General features: G+C 44.4%; 1 protein-coding gene across 2 annotated transcripts in view; it reads left to right on the top strand.

Moving 5' to 3' along the window:
* Window positions 1–18,717, top strand: part of LOC110530426 (solute carrier family 22 member 23) — an 83,551-nt gene that overhangs the window by 40,875 nt on the left and 23,959 nt on the right. For both annotated transcript variants that reach the window (XM_021613484.3, XM_090182441.1), the window contains exons 4-5: window positions 9,225–9,393; window positions 10,667–10,794. In XM_021613484.3, the coding sequence (XP_021469159.3) occupies window positions 9,225–9,393; window positions 10,667–10,794 (297 nt within the window). The remainder of the gene's footprint in view (window positions 1–9,224; window positions 9,394–10,666; window positions 10,795–18,717) is intronic.

The raw sequence follows: 18,717 nt of genomic DNA, 5'->3' as shown, positions 1-18,717 counted from the left end.
TACCACAATTCCTTCCATTTTCCCTTGAATGCTTGTGTTTTTGTGAACAGACTCTTTTTGTAAAGTCTAAAGATGCCTATACTATACATAGCAGTAGTATAGCTTTAGTGATGTAGGGTTTGAATTACAATAAGACCAGCCTTATTAGCACCAGCATTAGTGTTTTGACAATATACAGGGACTGGGAGACTAGTCAGGATCGAGGGAAAGATGAACAGAGCAAAGTACAGAGAGATCATTGATGAAAACCTGCTCTAGAGCTCTCAGGACCTCAGACTGGGGCCAAGGTTTGTATTTGTATTTATTATTATGGATACCTATTAATTCCTGCCAAGGCAGCAGCTACTCTTCCTGGGGTCTGGCAAAATTAGGTCAGTTATACAATCTAAAAACATTACAATACATTCATTACAGAATTCACAACACACAGTGTGTGTCCTCTGGCCCATACTCCACTACCACAGATCTACAGCACAAAATCCATGTGTACATGTGTGTATAGTGCGTATGTTATCATGTGTGTGTATGCATGTGTCTGTGCCTATGTTTGTGTTGCTTCACAGTCCCCCCTGTTCCATAATGCATCATTTACCTGATGTGGAATAAAGTTCCATGTAGTCATGGTTCTGTGGTACTGTGCGCCTCCCATAGTCTGTTCTGGACTTGGGAACTGTGAAGAGAACTCTAGTGACATCTCTTGTGGGGTATGCATGGGTGTCTGAGCTGTGTGCTAGTCGTTTAAAAAGACTTTCAACATGTCAATACCTCTCACAAATAAAAGTAGTGCTGAAGTCAACCTCTCCTCTACTTTGAGCCAGGAGAGATTGACATGCATATTATTTATGTTTGCTCACTGTGTACATCCGAGAGCCAGACGTGCTGCCCTGTTCTGAGCCAATTGCAACTCCAAGCAGTTTAGTCACCTCAACTTGCTCAATTTCCACATGATTTATTACAAGTTTTAGTTGAGGTTTAGGGTTTAGTGAATGATTTGTCCCAAATACAAAATATAGTTTTTGAAACATTTGGGATTCATTTATTCCTTGCCACCCGTTCTGAAACTAACTGCAGCTCTTTGTTAAGTGTTGTGGTCATTTCAGTTGCTGTAGTAGCTGACATGTATAGTGTTGAGTCATCCGCATACATAGACACTCTGGCTGATGAGGTAGTCGGGTGTGCTATTTACAGATTGGCTGTGTACAGGTACAGTGATCGGTAAGCTGCTCAGACAGCTGATGCTTAAAGTTAGTGAGGGAGATATAAGACTCCATCTTCAGAGATTTTTGCAATTCGTTCCAGTCATTGGCAGCAGAGAACTGGAAGGAAAGGTGGTGACACAGCATATCACTACTACCACCCCAACAATACGGACCAAAGGAAGTGTTGGCTTTAGGGATGACCGGTGCAATGTGCCTGCTGGAGCGCGTGCTATGGGTGGGTGTTGCTATGGTGACCAGTGAAATATACCCGCTGGAGCACGTGCTATGGGTGGGTGTTGCTATGGTGACCAGTGAGCTGAGATAAGGCGAGGCTTTACCTAGCAAAGACTTACCTGGAGCCAGTGGGTTTGGCAACTGATACAGTATATAGTGAGGGCCAGCCAATGAGAGCATACAGGTTGCAGTGGTGGGTATTATATGGGGCTTTGGTGATAAAACGGATGGCACTGTGATAGACATCATCCAGTTTGCTGAGTAGAGTGTTGGAGGCTATTTTGTAAATGACATCGCCGAAGTCGAGGATCGGTAGGATACTCAGTTTTACGAGAGTATGTTTGGCGACATGAGTGAAGGATGCTTTGTTGCGAAATAGGAAGTCGATTCTAGATTTTATTTAATCTTTCATAATTTGGTCAGATATGCTTGGATGTGTAGTGTCAGCGTTTGTTGCTGGCATGTCATGCCTAAATTTGCTAATCTTGCCAATGAAAAAATTATTAAAGTAGTTGGCAATATCAGTCGGTTTTGTAATGAATGAGCCCTCTGATTCAACGAATGATGGAGTTGAGTTTGCCTTTTTACTGTCATTCTTTATGTCATTTATCTTTGTTTCATAGTTCTAGTTTCTTCTTCTTTTTATTCAGTTTATTCACATGATTTCTTCATTTGCAGTACATTTGCCAATCGGTTGTGCAGCCAGACTTATTTGCCATTCCTTTTGTCTCATCCCTTTCAACCATACAATTTCATAAATGTGTCAAGTGCAATGTCTGTGTGCTCCTCATTACAGACCACGGACCAACAAATATTCTTTACATCAACAACATAGGAATCACTACAGAACATATTGTATGACCTCTTATACACTATATTAGGCCCATCCTTTGTAACTGTGGTTGTCCTAGCTATGGCTACTATATTGTGATCACTACAGTACATCTGATGGATCTGGATACTGCTCTCAAGCACAGTTTTGTATCGTTAGTAAAGATGGGATCAATTCATGTTGATGATTTCATTCCTGTGCTGTTTGTAACCGCCCTGGTAGGTTGACTGATATCCTGAACAAGGTTGCAGGCACTTGTTACAGTTTGTAGCTTTTTCTTGAGTGGGGAGCTTGATGAAAGCCAGTCAATATTTCAATCACCCAGAAAATATATGTCTCTCTTGATATCACATACATCATCAAGCATTCCAACAGCGACCCTAAGCGCACAGCCAAGACAACTCAGGAGTGGTTTCGGGACAAGTCTCTAAAGGTCCTTGAGAGCCCAGCCAGAGCCCGGACTTGAACCCGAAGGAACATCTCTGGAGAGACCTGATAATAGCTGAGCAGCAACGCTCCCCATCCAACCTGACAGAGCTTGAGAGGATCTGCAGAGAAGAATGAGAGAAACTCCCTAAATACTAGTGTGCCAAGCTTATAGCGTCACACCCAATAAGATTAAACAAAGTGCTGAGTAAAGGGTCTGAATACTTATGTAAATGTTATATAAATGTTATGTAAATGTTATATTTCGATTTTTTTACTTAATAATACATTTGAAAACATTTCTGAAAACCTGTTTTTGCGTTGTCATTATGGGGTATTGTGTATAGATTGATGAGAAAAACAACAACTATTTAATCTGTTTTACAGTAAGGTTGTAAAATAACAAAATGTGGAAATAGTCAAGGGGTTTGAATACTTTCAGAATGCACTGTATATTGCGATTCTCACGATTCTGTATCTATTGCGTTTTAATACTGTGATTTTATTGCGTTTTGATGATCCACACATATTGCTCACTATATGTCTGCTGCAGGGAAAATAGGGAGCATGAAAACATTTGTTTTGATCAGTCAGAGAAATAAAGTCGATACTTAGAGTCAAATATTAATATAATATCGACCAAAGATAATATTGCGAAATGTAACTGAATCTATTTTCCCCCATCACATGTACATCATCGACATTGATATACATTTAGCACAGAGACATTGATATACAGTTAGCACAGAGACATTGATATACATTTAGCACAGAGACATTGCTATACATTCAGCACAGTGACATTGATATACATTCAGCACAGAGACATTGATACACATTTAGCACAGAGACATTGATACACATTTAGCACAGAGACACTGATATACATTCAGCACAGAGACATTGATATACATTTAGCACAGAGACATTGATACACATTTAGCATAGAGACATTGATACACATTTAGCATAGAGACATTGATACACATTTAGCACAGAGACAATGCTATACATTCAGCACAGAGACACTGATATACATTTAGCACAGAGACATTGCTATACATTTAGCACAGAGACATTGCTATACATTCAGCACAGAGACACTGATATACATTCAGCACAGAGACATTGCTATACATTTAGCACAGAGACATTGCTATACATTCAGCACAGAGACATTGATATACATTTAGCACAGAGACATTGCTATACATTTAGCACAGAGACACTGATATACATTCAGCACAGAGACATTGCTATACATTTAGCACAGAGACATTGCTATACATTCAGCACAGAGACATTGATATACATTTAGCACAGAGACATTGCTATACATTTAGCACAGAGACATTGCTATACATTCAGCACAGAGACACTGATATACATTAAGCACAGAGACATTGCTATACATTTAGCACAGAGACATTGCTATACATTTAGCACAGAGACAATGCTATACATTTAGCACAGAGACATTGCTATACATTTAGCACAGAGACATTGCTAGGCATTTAGCACAGACACATGGATATACATTTAGCACAGACACATGGATATACATTTAGCACAGAGACATTGCTTTACATTTAGCACAGAGACATTGTTATACATTTAGCACAGAGACATTGATATACATTTAGCACAGAGACATTGCTTTACATTTAGCACAGAGACGTTGCTATACATTTAGCACAGACACATGGATATACATTTAGCACAGAGACATTGATATACATTTAGCACAGAGACATTGATATACATTTAGCACAGAGACATTGCTTTACATTTAGCACAGAGACATTGCTATACATTTAGCACAGACACATGGATATACATTTAGCACAGAGACATTGATATACATTTAGCACAGAGACAATGCTATACATTTAGCACAGAGACAATGCTATACATTTAGCACAGAGACATTGCTTTACATTTAGCACAGAGACATTGCTATACATTTAGCACAGACACATGGATATACATTTGGTACAGAGACAATGCTATACATTTAGCACAGACACATGGATATACATTTATCACAGAGACATTGCTATACATTTAGCATTGCACATAGAAACGGCAGAGATACTGTATGAACTGAAAAACAGGAAAACACTAATCAACTCTAAAGACTACATAGCTGTAATAGGTCATATCCGTAGCCTCTCTTCCGTGTGAGCCAGTGGGCAGCGTACCCCCTGTTTTCCCTGCTCTATCCTGGTCTGTTTCCCCTCTGGTGGTGGGGGAGTAAAGCTGGTTCATTCAGACAGGATTTGGCCCAGTTCTGTTTCCCTTCCTGCTGCAATACGGTAGGACTGAACTGAGTCCATGCTTCACCAGTCTTGGATCCTTGTAGCTTCAATATCAGTTTATCTTTCTCTCTGTCTACCTGTCTACGTTTTAATTGATTGTCAATGGGTCTTTATCTGGGTGGATGTATCACTCAGGCCTGTTCACATTAGCAGACACTGTCCATCTCTCTGCTATAGAGAAGAGCTTTTCATTTCCCCTCATCCAGTACGGATATGGCTTCCTGAGGACACCAGCCACAGCCTGCTGCACTGTGCTCAGTCACCCTCAGGACCTAGGATCAGTTAGAGACCTATAATAAAGGCATGTTGGACCCAGGCTTTAATGAACATGGATCACCTAGTCAAATCAAATCACATTTATTTATAAAGCCCCTTTTACATCAGCCGATGTCGCAAAGTGCTATACAGAAACCCAGCCTAAAACCCCAAACAGCAAGCAATGGCTGCTGAGATCAGCCCTATTTCTCAGAGAGACAGAGAATGATGTCTAGGTGGAAGAAATGGAGGAGTTTCTCCAATGAGAGGAGAGGAGGGAATCTATGACTGGGTGGGTGATTCACAGAATCCCTTCTCTCCCAGAATCCTGTCCTCCCCCACTCCCTCACTTTCTGTGTCTAGATACATGAGATAAGATGCACACTCAGTGCTTCCTCTGAGCAGGGTAAAGTTCACTTTTGTGCTGAGTGTACATTCCCCGGCTGCTAGGCAAACTTCCTTTCCTTCCTCCCCTATATCCCTCCATCCCTATCTCTCACCCCTAGCCCCCATCCTTTCTTGGGGGTCTATATACCTCCATCCCTATCTCTCACCCCTAGCCCCCATCCTCACCTGGGGGTTTATATCCCTCCCTATCAGAAGTCCCAGTGCGGTGGATGGATGGGGACCTTTTTTCCATAGCTTGATACTGTAGTAGGCCAATTTTGCAGACACTGTGTTATTCAAATAACTCACGCTTTCACAACATGATATAACAACACCCTTTGGATAAGTGTCATTTACCCACTGTCCAAAGCAACAGAGCAGGACCGCATAGCACCAGACTGCATTGTGCCTCTTTTTCCTTCTCATGGTGTAGGGAGTCAACGGTAGACCTAATCCGTCAACTGTTTGGACCAGGTTGATGACTGTGGTTTTGTTGGTGCTATTATGTCATTATTTGTGTTTGTGTTACACTGACTGGATGCATTTAATGTCTGTCTGGGGTCTCATCTGGGACTAGTAGAGCTGGGGTGTAATCACTAATACAAACAATTTTGCGACGAAAACTAGCGTTTCTATTGGATAGGTTCAGCAAACAGAGGGACCTACCTACCAGAGGGCCATACCTACCAGGGGGACCTACCTACCAGAGGGACCTACCTACCAGAGGGACCTACCTGAGTCTTCCAATAGAAATGCACATTTTTGTTGCAAAAGTAGCAAAACTAGTTTTGCAACTGTTTGTAGTAATGATTCAACCGCAGATACAGTACATCCTTTTTGCGTTGATAGTAATGTCTGTTTTTACTATAGAGACACAAGCAAACGTACATGTGCGTGCACACTCACACACACTCACACACACTCACACACACTCACACACACTCATCCACGTTCAGCAGGCAAAGTTCTAAGTTGCAAATATAGTCATGCCATTTTGGAAGTAGATCAACGTAGTATTACTGTTTTACCTAAACATCCCTCTATTCCTCAGAGGCCTTGGACCCATAGCCTATTGATCCTTATACTTTAAGATAAGCTATTGATCAATGAGTGTGGCCTCACTTAAAGTCCACAAAGAATGAGATAGACCTACTACACACACACATGCACTCAGGCGTGCGCACACACACACAAACACACACACACACATACACACAGTCTTACTCAACTAACCTTGTGGGGACAAAAAAATCCTATTTTCCCTAATCCCTAACTTTAACCCTTACGCTAACTCTAACTCTAACCCCAAAACCTAACCTTAACCCTAACCCTTCTTTGTTGACTTCTGGTCCCCAGAGGCATAGATAAACACGTCCACACAGTCACTCTTCAGTCTCAACCTTTCTGGATATTGAGCACATGGTTGCACACACATTATTCCATTTGTACAACCTCTTTAAGAAAAAAACAGGAAGCAGTATTCTGAGTCTTATTATCTACAATCTTTTTAAGAATGATCATTATAGCTGGACAGTGTAATATGTCTACCACCACATCTTTACTGTATTTAGAAGGAGCGGGCCCTGGAGCTGTTTACTGGCTGGGAACACACAAACCCAGTGGCCGGGAGCAGGGGGGAGGCAGGGGGTGACGACATGGCATGGGTCCATGAGGAGATCATGTGACTGCCGGGGAAAGGTCAGTGTGGTGTGTTACCCACTGGTCACAGGGAAATAACATCACTGTGGGCCCCTAGTGGTCAGATACTGTAATGTTCTCAGAACAATGGAACCTCTTTGACTCACTGGACATTATGTTCTTGAAGTTGCATGTTCCATTCCAGAATCCACACTGTGTTGGACTACTTTTGGCAGATTATGGTTTTGATGGTTAGGCTACTCCTTGGTACCAATGCTGTCCCCCACCATGGCTTTAGATAAGTCTTGTCAGTTGTCATCACGTGTGTTAACAAAGTCCTGTTTTAGTGCATTTGGTCACTCCTGTTTGGTCACTCCTTTTTGGTCACCCGTGGGTCACCTCAGTATCACCCCTGTGCCATTGTGGCCTTCTGTGAGTGCTTTGTGTGTGACATCACCTGAGCGCTGGGATTTGTGTCAGCAGGCAGGGCAGGACCTGGGCTGATGGTTGGAGGTTGGGGCCGGTGCAGGGCAGTATGGGACTGCTGATCAGGAGGGATGTGGAGGATTAGGGTCAGCTGGAGTAAGGAGCTCATAGTACTTCTGTAGAATGTTTTGTAAGTACATCCATATGTTCGATTCACACACTCACAAAACCACATAACACCAACCCATGCTATTCCCAGTGACCCATGACTTTACTCACAAAACTCCCACAGAGAATCAGGATGAGGTTACTCCAAACCCAACACTCCCTCTCCTCTCTCCCCTCTCTCCCCTCCCACCTTGACCCCCTCTCCTCTCTCCCCTTCTAACCCTCTCCCCTCTCCTCTCTACTCTCCACACATCTCCCCTCTCCTCTTCCCCTCTACTCCTCCTTTTCAGTCTTAGCTCTGTCATTCCAGCTGCGTTACTGTCCCGTGAACACAGAGCATTATTCATACTAGCTATGAGGGGGGGAAGATGCTAATTGAAATTCCTGCCTTTTCCTCGGGGGTGGAGTTGCAGCCTGCTGACAGTGTATTATGCCGGGCCTGTCACCTCGAAAGACCCAGTTGGAGCTGAGAAAAATAAAAAACACAAGTAAAAATAAAAATATGAGGAGATATAAAGTGATGAGTAGAAGACAAAAGACTGAGAAAGACAAGGGAAGGAAAGGGAACAGTTGTTGCAGTACAGTACCACTCACCAGCTTCATAAGATTGATATAGCCTATTTTATTCGATGCTATGCTGCCGCAGTGTCTAGCTTGCTAAGGGGCTGAGTTCTGTGTGTTTCTGCCGGCCAGCGTGGTGGTGGCATGCATGCTAATGTCTGTATAAATGAATCAAAGACTTTCTGAAAGTGACTGGGAAGAAATTTGTAGAAGGAGACCCTCATTACTTCACTGCAATAGATTTGGTTCAGTCGGATCAGGACAGGGACTGTGTTGTGTCCTAGCCATGGAAGTGCTCTTCAGCTAAAATAGACTAATAGACCCATATTCTCTGCTTGAGAATGCAGGTTTATGCAGTAGCATCAGTCATACATTTAGAATCAGTTCTAGACAAGGTAATTCTGCCCCTGAACAGGCAGTTAACCCACTGTTCCTAGGCCGTCATTGAAAATAAGAATTTGTTCTGAACTGACTTGCCTAGTTAAATAAAGGTAAAAAAATGTGACAATAATGTTCACATTACTGGAGTGGCATCGGTATCAGGATAACTCGTCTCCTTCCCAGGGATGGAGCTATGTAGTGGAACTGTGGTGTCGACCCCTCTCCCTTCTGTCCACTCTCTGTGTCAAGTCGTGTATGTGTGGGAGTGTCATTGTTGACCTTGTGTTCCCTCTGCACCCTCTCTATCATAGATGGAACTGTGTCTGTGGTCAGAGTGTGTGTGTCTATTTGTATTGTAGGTCCATGTAAGCTAACCTCTCTCTCCTCTCTCTCTACCAGGGATTGAGCTGTGCCTACCAGCCTGGCGTTTCTCCATGACCATGGTTGCCAGCTTCGTGGTGCTGGGCGGGCAGCTCCTGATGCCAGGGATGGCATACGTCTGTCGAGACTGGCAGGTTCTGCAGGCTGTCATCATCTGCCCGCTTCTCCTCATGCTGGCTTATATCTGGTGAGGACAACAGCTACTTTACTCCCCATCTCTGGCAAAGTGCAAAACTGTTCTAGGACCAGGCTATACTTCAACACCTGCTACAATTTAGCAGCTCAGTGTTGATATATTTAGCTATTTATTATATGCGTACAGGTGATCTCATTTAGATAGAAAATACTGATTTAATTCACTTGATTAGGTGCTACTCCCAATTATCTTACACTACAGTTCATGATTGGTTTCTGCTTTATGTTAATGTAGGTTCTATTTATCCAATGCTCATATTATGTATTTTCTTCTTCTTCTTTGTTTCACCTTTATTTAACCAGGTAGGCTAGTTGAGAACACCTTTATTTAACCAGGTAGGCAAGTTGAGAACAAGTTCTCATTTACAACACCGACCTGGCCAAGATAAAGCAAAGCAGTTCGACACATACAACAACACATGGAGTAAAACAAACATACAGTCAATAATACAGTAGAAAAATAAGTCTATATATAATGTGAGCAAATGAGGTGAGATAAGGGAAGTAAAGGCAAAAAAGGCCATGGTGGCGAAGTAAATACAATATAGCAAGTAAAACACTGTATGTATGAAATTAGTATGGGGCCAGCGGGACATGGGAGCACACGGACGTGAAGTATTATCTGTGTAGTTCCCCAGACACTGGAGGTTAATCAGATATGTATAGAATCAGAGGGAAGCGTCTTGGGTTTTTCCAGCTGTTTCCCTCTTATGTAGGTATACCTAATATCCTATCATTTTTATAGCTTAAGAGCCTTCAAAGGACCTCTACTGTACATGTTAATACAGCTGGTCTTTTTAAAGCCTGGGTAATAACTAATAATGAATGAACCATCATTTACCCTGTATTCACACTGTATACCTGACTGCTGGGAAGGCTGCCAACAGATCAAGGGGAAGAAATTTATGGGTTTTACTTCATCCTTGAGAATCACAGCTCTTGTCATTTTCATTCCCTTCAAATTGCACACGTTAACAAAGGACTTGATATCCACAAGTTATGAAAGCATTTTAAAGGCAGATTCAATCCGAGTTTCAATCCGCTAGAAAGAAATCATGGATATACACATACACACACATATGCACATGGCCACACACACTTTTCAGACTCAGGGATTCCCACAGAGCCTGAGGAGGAGAATGATGTATTGAGATTCCTATCAGCCTCTCGTTAAATCCCAGTGAAAAAAATAGGTACTAATTTCATTTTGATTCAGCGGTTCATATTTTATTGAGGAGAGAGTGTTCTGTCTTGTCTCCATGCAGGATCTTTCCCGAGTCTCTGCGGTGGCTGCTGGCCACTCAACAGTATGGCCGCTCCAAGTGGATCATGGGACACATCATCAAGAAGAACCAGGTCAACCCCGAGCTGGACACTGACCACATCCTTACAGGTAGAGATCACTATTGTAATTATTACTGTAATTAACACTATCTAATTAGCCCAAGTGTTTTGTCTTTGGTTTGGATTCATTTCTTTCCTCTGCTATGGGTTTAATGTTGTTATTTGGAAGTGAAATGTTTGTTGATCCCTGAAGTGAAAGGTTCTTCTTAGACAATATCTCTAGCAAGGACAGTTAGGATAGTCTCTAGTTCCTTTTCATTATTTTCACTATCTATTAACTTTGAATACTTTGAACAAAACTCTGGCTGTGTTTACACAGGCAGCCAAATTCAGATCTATTTTTTCACTAATTGGTCATTTAACCAATCAGATCAGCTCTGAAAAATATATTGTGTGAAAACATCTGATGTGATTGGTCAAAGACAAATTAGTGGAAAAAATATCACAATTGGCCAGCCTGTGTAAACGCAGCCATAAGCATACAGTATAATAATGCCAATGTTAGATTCTCTCTGAGACAGAAAGGTCTGGTCAGGCTCAGTAGAGTGTAGGTCCCTGTTGTTCAGTCAACAGTCTATATGGATTATCTTGACTGACGAGGGAGATCCCCTTCCTTCCTCTCTGCCTGGTTACTATAGTAACAGCCCTCTCTCCTGGGGGTGGAGGTATATCTTCGGCAGGGTAGTAAACCTACACCGTGACATCATGGACCCGACCCTCCAGACCCTAATTCATTTATTACCTGTGTTGGGGAGTAGTGAACTAGAAGTAGTTCAACTAGTAATGTAACTACATTTTGCATTAGCTTGGTGGAACAAATTCTAATCCAGTAGTGTTTTCAGTAGTTACTTACTTTTTTGCCATGTAGCAGTGTAGCTAGTGTAACTACATACTACATTTTGGCAAAAAAAATAATCAGTTCTGCCTAATTCTCACTTCAAACATTGTTTAAGTGTTTAATAGGATACATATACATTCAGTTAACATCTGACTCCAGAGTGATCTGTTCTTGCAATTTGTATTCTATGACATTTCAGATTTAGATAGGATAATTTATCACAAAGTAGTTTGGATGTTGTGGACCACGTTTTCTCAGTAACTTTAGTTAAGTAAACTATATTTTTCTTCCAGTGTGAAGTATTGGTAGCTTGGTAAACTATATTTTTCTTCCAGTGTGAAGTATTGGTAGCTTGGTAAACTATATTTTTCTTCCAGTGTGAAGTATTGGTAGCTTGGTAAACTATATTTTTCTTCCAGTGTGAAGTATTGGTAGCTTGGTAAACTATATTTTTCTTCCAGTGTGAAGTATTGGTAGCTTGGTAAACTATATTTTTCTTCCAGTGTGAAGTATTGGTAGCTTGGTAAACTATATTTTTCTTCCAGTGTGAAGTATTGGTAGCTTGGTAAACTATATTTTTCTTCCAGTGTGAAGTATTGGTAGCTCGATAAACTATATTTTCAGAGTAGTTTCCCTAACACGGTTTATTAGGGCCTTTAGAGGGAGCGGGGTAGAATGAGAAAGGGAGAGGCATCGCTCATAGACAACAGATGGGACCAGGTCAATCCCTTTGACCTCTACCTTAGTGTCTGGATAATGGATAAGTATAGCCAGGCCAGATTCCTGCAGTTTGGACAAGAGATGACTGGATGCTTCTCATGAAATCAGTTTTAAAATGTCTGTAGCAAATTGAGTTACAAAAGCATGATGCATCATTCAGAGGACTAAGATGTCTAGTTTTTGGGAACGTGTCTTATTTTAAATACATTTTACATTTCCGCTTGAATTTTCTACATTTTCACTGTAAATTACCAAAATGTGTCCAGATACAATTATCGGGTCATAAAAAAATGAGAGAAAAAAGTTTGTCCATAAAATGGTATACTAATTAAAGTTTACATTAAACTATAATATATATTACGTACATACAGTGTCTGTGGACATCTCATTACCGTGACACTTTTTCAAGTTCCTGTAAAAGCTAAAAAAAAAAGCTTCAGTTTTTAAATAAAGTTTTATTCACCAATGATGCATCATCTAGAGGATAAGTCCTTAGATGAGCACAAGTCAAGTTAATGTATTTGCTTATATGCCTTCAGAATGAGGTTCTTATTCTCAAACACCCCCTTTACCGCACTTGGCCTTCTCATTACCAAAACTGCTAAAGAGCTCAAATTGGGAAAAGTCTGATTTAATTTGATAATAGTTCTATAATTTCGGACCGTATCCCTACCACTCCACGAGATACTGAAAGCCCCTCGCCCGACGCATCGAATCCAGTATGGTGCGAACGGTGTATACCGGGGCCCCCTCGATGTCCAGAGGGGGCGGAGGAACCTCCCGCACCAGACTCCTGGAGCGGGCCAGCCATCACCGGCCTGAGGAGAGACACATGAAACAAGGGGTTAATACGGTAATCGGGGTGAAGCTGTAACCTATAACAAACCTTGTTCACTGAACCAGTCATCCACCGCAGAAGCCTCGGTCTGACTCTGATGCCAAGGCGCCAGAACCGGCTGGTACCGCAGTACACACTGGAAGGGAGAGAGGTTAGAGGAGGAGTGGCGAAGCGAGTTCTGTGCCATCTCTGCCCACTCCCCTGGCTAGTCCTGGCAATAAGACCGCAGAAACCTGCCCACATCCTGGTTTACTCTCTCCACCTGCCCATTACTCTCGGGGTGAAACACTGAAGTAAGGCTGATCGAGACCCCCATACGTTCCATGAACGCCTTCCAGACCCTAGACGTGAACTGGGGATCTCGATCAGACACTATATCCTCCGCAGTGCGTAAACAAGGCCTCCGCAGTCTGTAGGGCCGTAGGGAGACTGGGCAGAGGGAGGAGACGACAGAACTTAGAGAACCGATCCACAACGACCGGGATTGCGGTGTTACCCTGTGAGGGGGGAGATCGTTAAGAAAACCCACCTACAGGTGCGACCAAGGCTGCTGTGGAATGGGTAAGGGGTGTAGCTTCCCTCTGGGCAGGTGACTAGGAGCCTTACACTGGGCGCACACCAAGCAGGAGGAAACATAAACCATCACATCCTTAGCTAAGGTAGGCCACCAGTACCTCCCGCTCAAACAGCGCACTGTCTGACCGATCCCAGGATGACCAGAGGAGGGTGACGTGTGGGCCCAATAGATCAACCGGTCACTGACAGCAGACGGGACGTACAGACACCCAGCAGGACACTGGACGGGAGTGGGCTCTGCACGTAACGCCTGCTCAATGTCTGCATCCAGCTCCCACACTACCGGCGCCTCCAGGCAGGAGGCTGGGAGTATGGGAGTGGGATCCATGGGCTGATCCTCTGTGTCATACAGCCTGGACTATGCGTCTGCCTTCACTTTCTGGGAGCCTGGTCTGTAGGAAAGGGTGAACACAAAACGGGTGAAAAACATGGCCCACCTTTCCTGGCGAGGGTTCAGTCTCCTCGCTGCCCGGATGTACTCCAGATTGCGGTGGTCAGTCCAGATGAGAAAAGGGTGTTTAACCCCCTCAAGCCAATGTCTCCACGCCCTCAGAGCCCTTACGACAGCCAACGGCTGAGCTTCTTCGAGAAGAAGGCAAAGGGACGGAGCTTCGGTGGTGTACCCGAGCACTGAGAGAGCACAGCTCCTATCCCAGCCTCGGACGCATCCACCTCCACTATGAACACCAAAGAGGGATCCGGATTGGCCAGCACAGGAGCCAAGGTAAACAGAGCCCTCAGGTGACCAAAAGCCCTGTCTGCCTCAGCCGACCACTGCAAACTCACCGGGCCCCCCTTCAGCAGTGACGTAATGGGAGCCGCTACCTGACCAAAACCCCGGATAAACCTCCGATAGTAATTGGCAAACCCAAGAAACCGCTGCACCTCCTTTACCGTGGTGGGAGTCGGCCAAATACGCACAGTTACAATGCGGTCACTCTTCATCTCCACCCCTAAGTTGGAAATGCGGTACCCTAGGAAGGAGACGGACTGCTGGAAAACAGGCACTTCTCAGCCTTGACGTACAGGTCATGTTCCAACAATCGTCCAAGCACCCTGCGCACCAGGGACACATGCTCGGCGCGTGTAGCGGAGTATATCAGAATGTCATCAATATACACCTCTACACCCTGCCCGTGCACGTCCCTGGAAATCTCGTCTACAAAGGCTTGGAAGACTAATGGAGCATTCATCAACCCGTACGGAATGACGAGGTACTCATTATGCCCTGAGGAGGTACGGAATGCCATCTTCCACTCGTTTCCCTCCCGGATACGCACCAGGTTGTAAGCGCTCCTGAGATCTAGTTTGGTGAATAAGCGCGCCCCGTGCATTGACTAAATCGCTGTGGCTATGAGCGGTAGCGGGTAACTATACCTCACCATGATCTGATTTAGACCTCGATAGTCAATACACGAGTGCAGACCTCCATCCTTCTTCTTCACAAAAATGAAACTCGAGGAGGCGGGTGATGTGGAGGACCGAATGTACCCCTGACGCAGGGATTCGGAGACATGTGTTTCCATAGCCACTGTCTCCGCTTGTGACAGAGGATACACGTTACTCCTGGGAAGTGCGGAGTCTACCAGGATATTTATCACACAATCCCCCTGTCGATGGGGTGGTAATTGAGTCGGCGAGAGCCAAATCGGCATATTCAGGGGGAATGCGCACGGTGGTGACGTCGTCTGGACTTTCCACCGTGGTAACACCAACAGAAACCCCTAAACACCTCCCTGTGCGCTCTCACGACCACCCGTGAGAGCCCTCCGTTGCCAAGAAAACAGTGGGGTCATGACAAGCTAACCAGGGTAGGCCTAGCACCAAATGCAGGAAATGCAGGAGAGTCTATGAGGAAGAGACTAATTCTCTCCTTGTGACCCCCCCGGCGTCACCATACCCAGAGGAGCGGTGGCCTCCCTAATCAACCCTGACCCTCCTTAATCAACCCTGAAGGGCACAGCCACGGAAAGAATGGGGATTCCTACACTATGGGCGAACGATCTATCAATAAAATTCCCAGCCGCGCCTGAATTGACGAGCGCCTTATGCTGGGAATGCGGGGTAAACTCAGGAGAAGTGACATACACAAACATATGTACAACAGAGGGCTCTGGATGAGAATGGTGCCGACTCACCTGGGGTGACGCCAGAGCGCCCCGCCTGCTGCCCCGATACCCAGAGGAACCAACCCGGCACCAACCGTGCCCTCAGATGGTGCATGGAACCCCCTCCGGTCTCCCTGCACACCGCCCCTCCCAGCTCCATTGGTATCGGAGAGGGGGTGCAGGGGGGTGGAACCAACAGACCCCGATCTGAACGTCTGCGGGTAGCCAGCAGGTTGTCCAGCCGGATGGACAGGTCCACCAGCTGGTCGAATGTGAGGGTGGTGTCTCTGCAGGCCAACTCCCGACTGACGTCCTTGCACAGACTGCAGCGATAATGGTCAATCAGGGCCCTGTCGTTCCATCCTGCGCCGGCAGCCAGGGTCCGAAACTCCAGGGCGAACTCCTCGGTGCTCCTCGTCCCCTGCCTCAGATGGAAGAGGCGTTCAAACTGTTACAACGCCGCATCTCCCTCTCTCCACACGGCGTTGGCCCACTTCAGGGCTTTCCCGGTGAGGCACGAGACGAGGACGGACACCCTCTCACGGCCCGAAGGAGCCGGGTGGACGGTTGCCAGGTATAAGTCTATCTGCAACAGGAACCCCTGGCAGTTCGCAGCTGTCCCATCATATTCCTGGGGAAGGGAGAGACAAATCCCACTGGGACCAGGAGAACGGGGGGTGAATTTTGGAGACCCCGGTTGTTTTGATGGAGGTGCTGGTAGAACTCCTTGTTTCTCCCAGCGGTCCATTGTCTGGACAACATGGTCCATGGCGGTGCCAAGATGGTGGAGCATTGCTGCGTGCTCCCGGACGCGCTCCTCCACCACCTGCTCCTGCTGACTCCATAAGTTGGTCCGGAATTCTGTAAGGGGTGCGTGCTGGCAACAGAGAAGTCAGGCGCAGGAGAGCAAAAACTGCGTTTACAACGGAGCAGCTTAATAACAAAAAAACACCGGAAATCAGAACAAACAATCAATGGGTACAAAACCCGTGGCACACCAGAATAAATGTGCACATGCACTTACAATAAACAATTCCGTCACCCGAACGTCTCCCGAACAAGGAGAGGAACCAACTTCGGGAGAAGTCGTGACAATTTGTTTATTACATTTTTGTACTTTGACGATACTTTTGAAAAAATGTTGGTCAAATGTATAATAAAAAAACAATAATAAATACAAAATAGATAAGTACAGATCCTAATATCAGTGATTCAAGAGAACATTTTGTGAAAAATGACACTTGAGAGTTGTTTGTTTCTTTGGACAGTTTCGTGAGAATGACTTAACTATGTTAACTAAATGTGTATAGTATAACCTCTGTCAATAACATTGTTGGGTCATTCTCACGAAACTGTCCAAAGAAACAAACAATTCTCAAGTGTCTAATAATACTGAATTTGTTGTAATGTTTGAGTCTCTCAGATAACATAAGAACAAGGCATAATCCATGGCAAAATATGCATAATTTAAGGAAATTAGCTTCAAAACTGAAATGTCTCTCAGCCCCATGGCAGAATGTGTAGAATTGCAGAAAATTTGCTTTGAAGCTTCCATATTTCTCTCAGCCCCATTACAAAATGTGTAGATTTGCAGGAAACTAACTATAAAACTGTAAAATTTCCTCTCTGTCCCATGTAATAAAAATAAAGAAACACCAACATAAAGTGTCTTAATTAGGTCGTTGGGCCACCACGAGCCGTCAGAACAGCTTCAATGCGCCTTGTCATAGATTCTACAAGTGTCTGGAACCTATTGGAGGGATCTTCCATTAGAAATTCCATCATTTGGTGTTTTGATGGTGGTGGGAAACGCTGTCTCATTCAGTGAGCACTCGTGCCTAGTGGATGGCGGCATTGTCGACCTGGAAGAGACCACTCCCATCGAGATAGAAATGATTCACCATAGGTTGAAGGTGATCACTCAGAATGGCTGTGTATTTATTGCCGTTTACCTTGCCCTCTAAGGGTTGTGTGGATCTAAACCATGCCAGGAAAAGGCACCCGACACCATAGCAGAGCCGCCAGAAACCTAATTTACTCAAGTGTTTCCTTTATTTTGGCAGTGGACTGTAGCTGTGCCCTTTTACCTAGGAGGTCTTCTTGTCAGGTATGATATGGCAGAGGAAAAATCATAACCATTTACAAATTCTTCTGTTACTGTGCTACTCAGAGTAACAGTGCGAATACATCGTAAAACAGAGTTGCTTAATGTGAAATCAACAATTTTCTTAGCCTCCAGAGATCCTTTAGAGCAGTGTGTGCTGATGAGAGAGTGTGTCTGTCAGCCGGGTCGTCCCATTCGTCCTCTCCTCTCCTGCACACACAGCTCTCTGTCCTCCTGTTGTCATCTGCATCTATGGGTGTAGCTAGCTAGAGCGTTCTTTGTCTCTGTAGTGGTAGAGCTATGCTCGTGTCATCTTTCCATGGTGCACCTGGCTCTCTTAGCTGTAAACACTTCACAATATAACCAGAAGCAGCCTCCGGGTGTTTGTCAAATCAAATTAAAGTTTATTCGTCACTTACCCAGTTTACTGCTGGTATAAACGGTGCAGCGAAATGCGTACTTGCGAGCTCCCTCGACAATGCAGTACAAATATGATGTATTGGGCCGTCCGCACCACCCTCTGTAGATGACCTGCGGTTGAGGGCAGTGCAGTTGTGTGTGTGTGTGTGTGTGTGTGTGAGTGTGTGTGTGTGTGTGTGTGTGTGTGTGTGTGTGTTATGTAGCCTTGTAACATAACTAGCCCCTGAAAAGGGCCTCTCGTTTAAGAGCCAATCATAGATGGGGGATTATGGCTATGCTGCTAGGCCAGAGGATGACTTCAAAGCTCCATTATTTTATAGAGCGATAAACTTGGAATGTGCACGTGCATATGTGTGTGTACATGCAGA

This window comes from Oncorhynchus mykiss, chromosome 8 (genome assembly GCF_057628025.1).
Source record: "Oncorhynchus mykiss isolate SJ-2025 chromosome 8, ASM5762802v1, whole genome shotgun sequence".
Lineage (NCBI taxonomy): Eukaryota > Metazoa > Chordata > Actinopteri > Salmoniformes > Salmonidae > Oncorhynchus > Oncorhynchus mykiss.
This window is presented reverse-complemented; position numbering and strand designations above follow the sequence as displayed.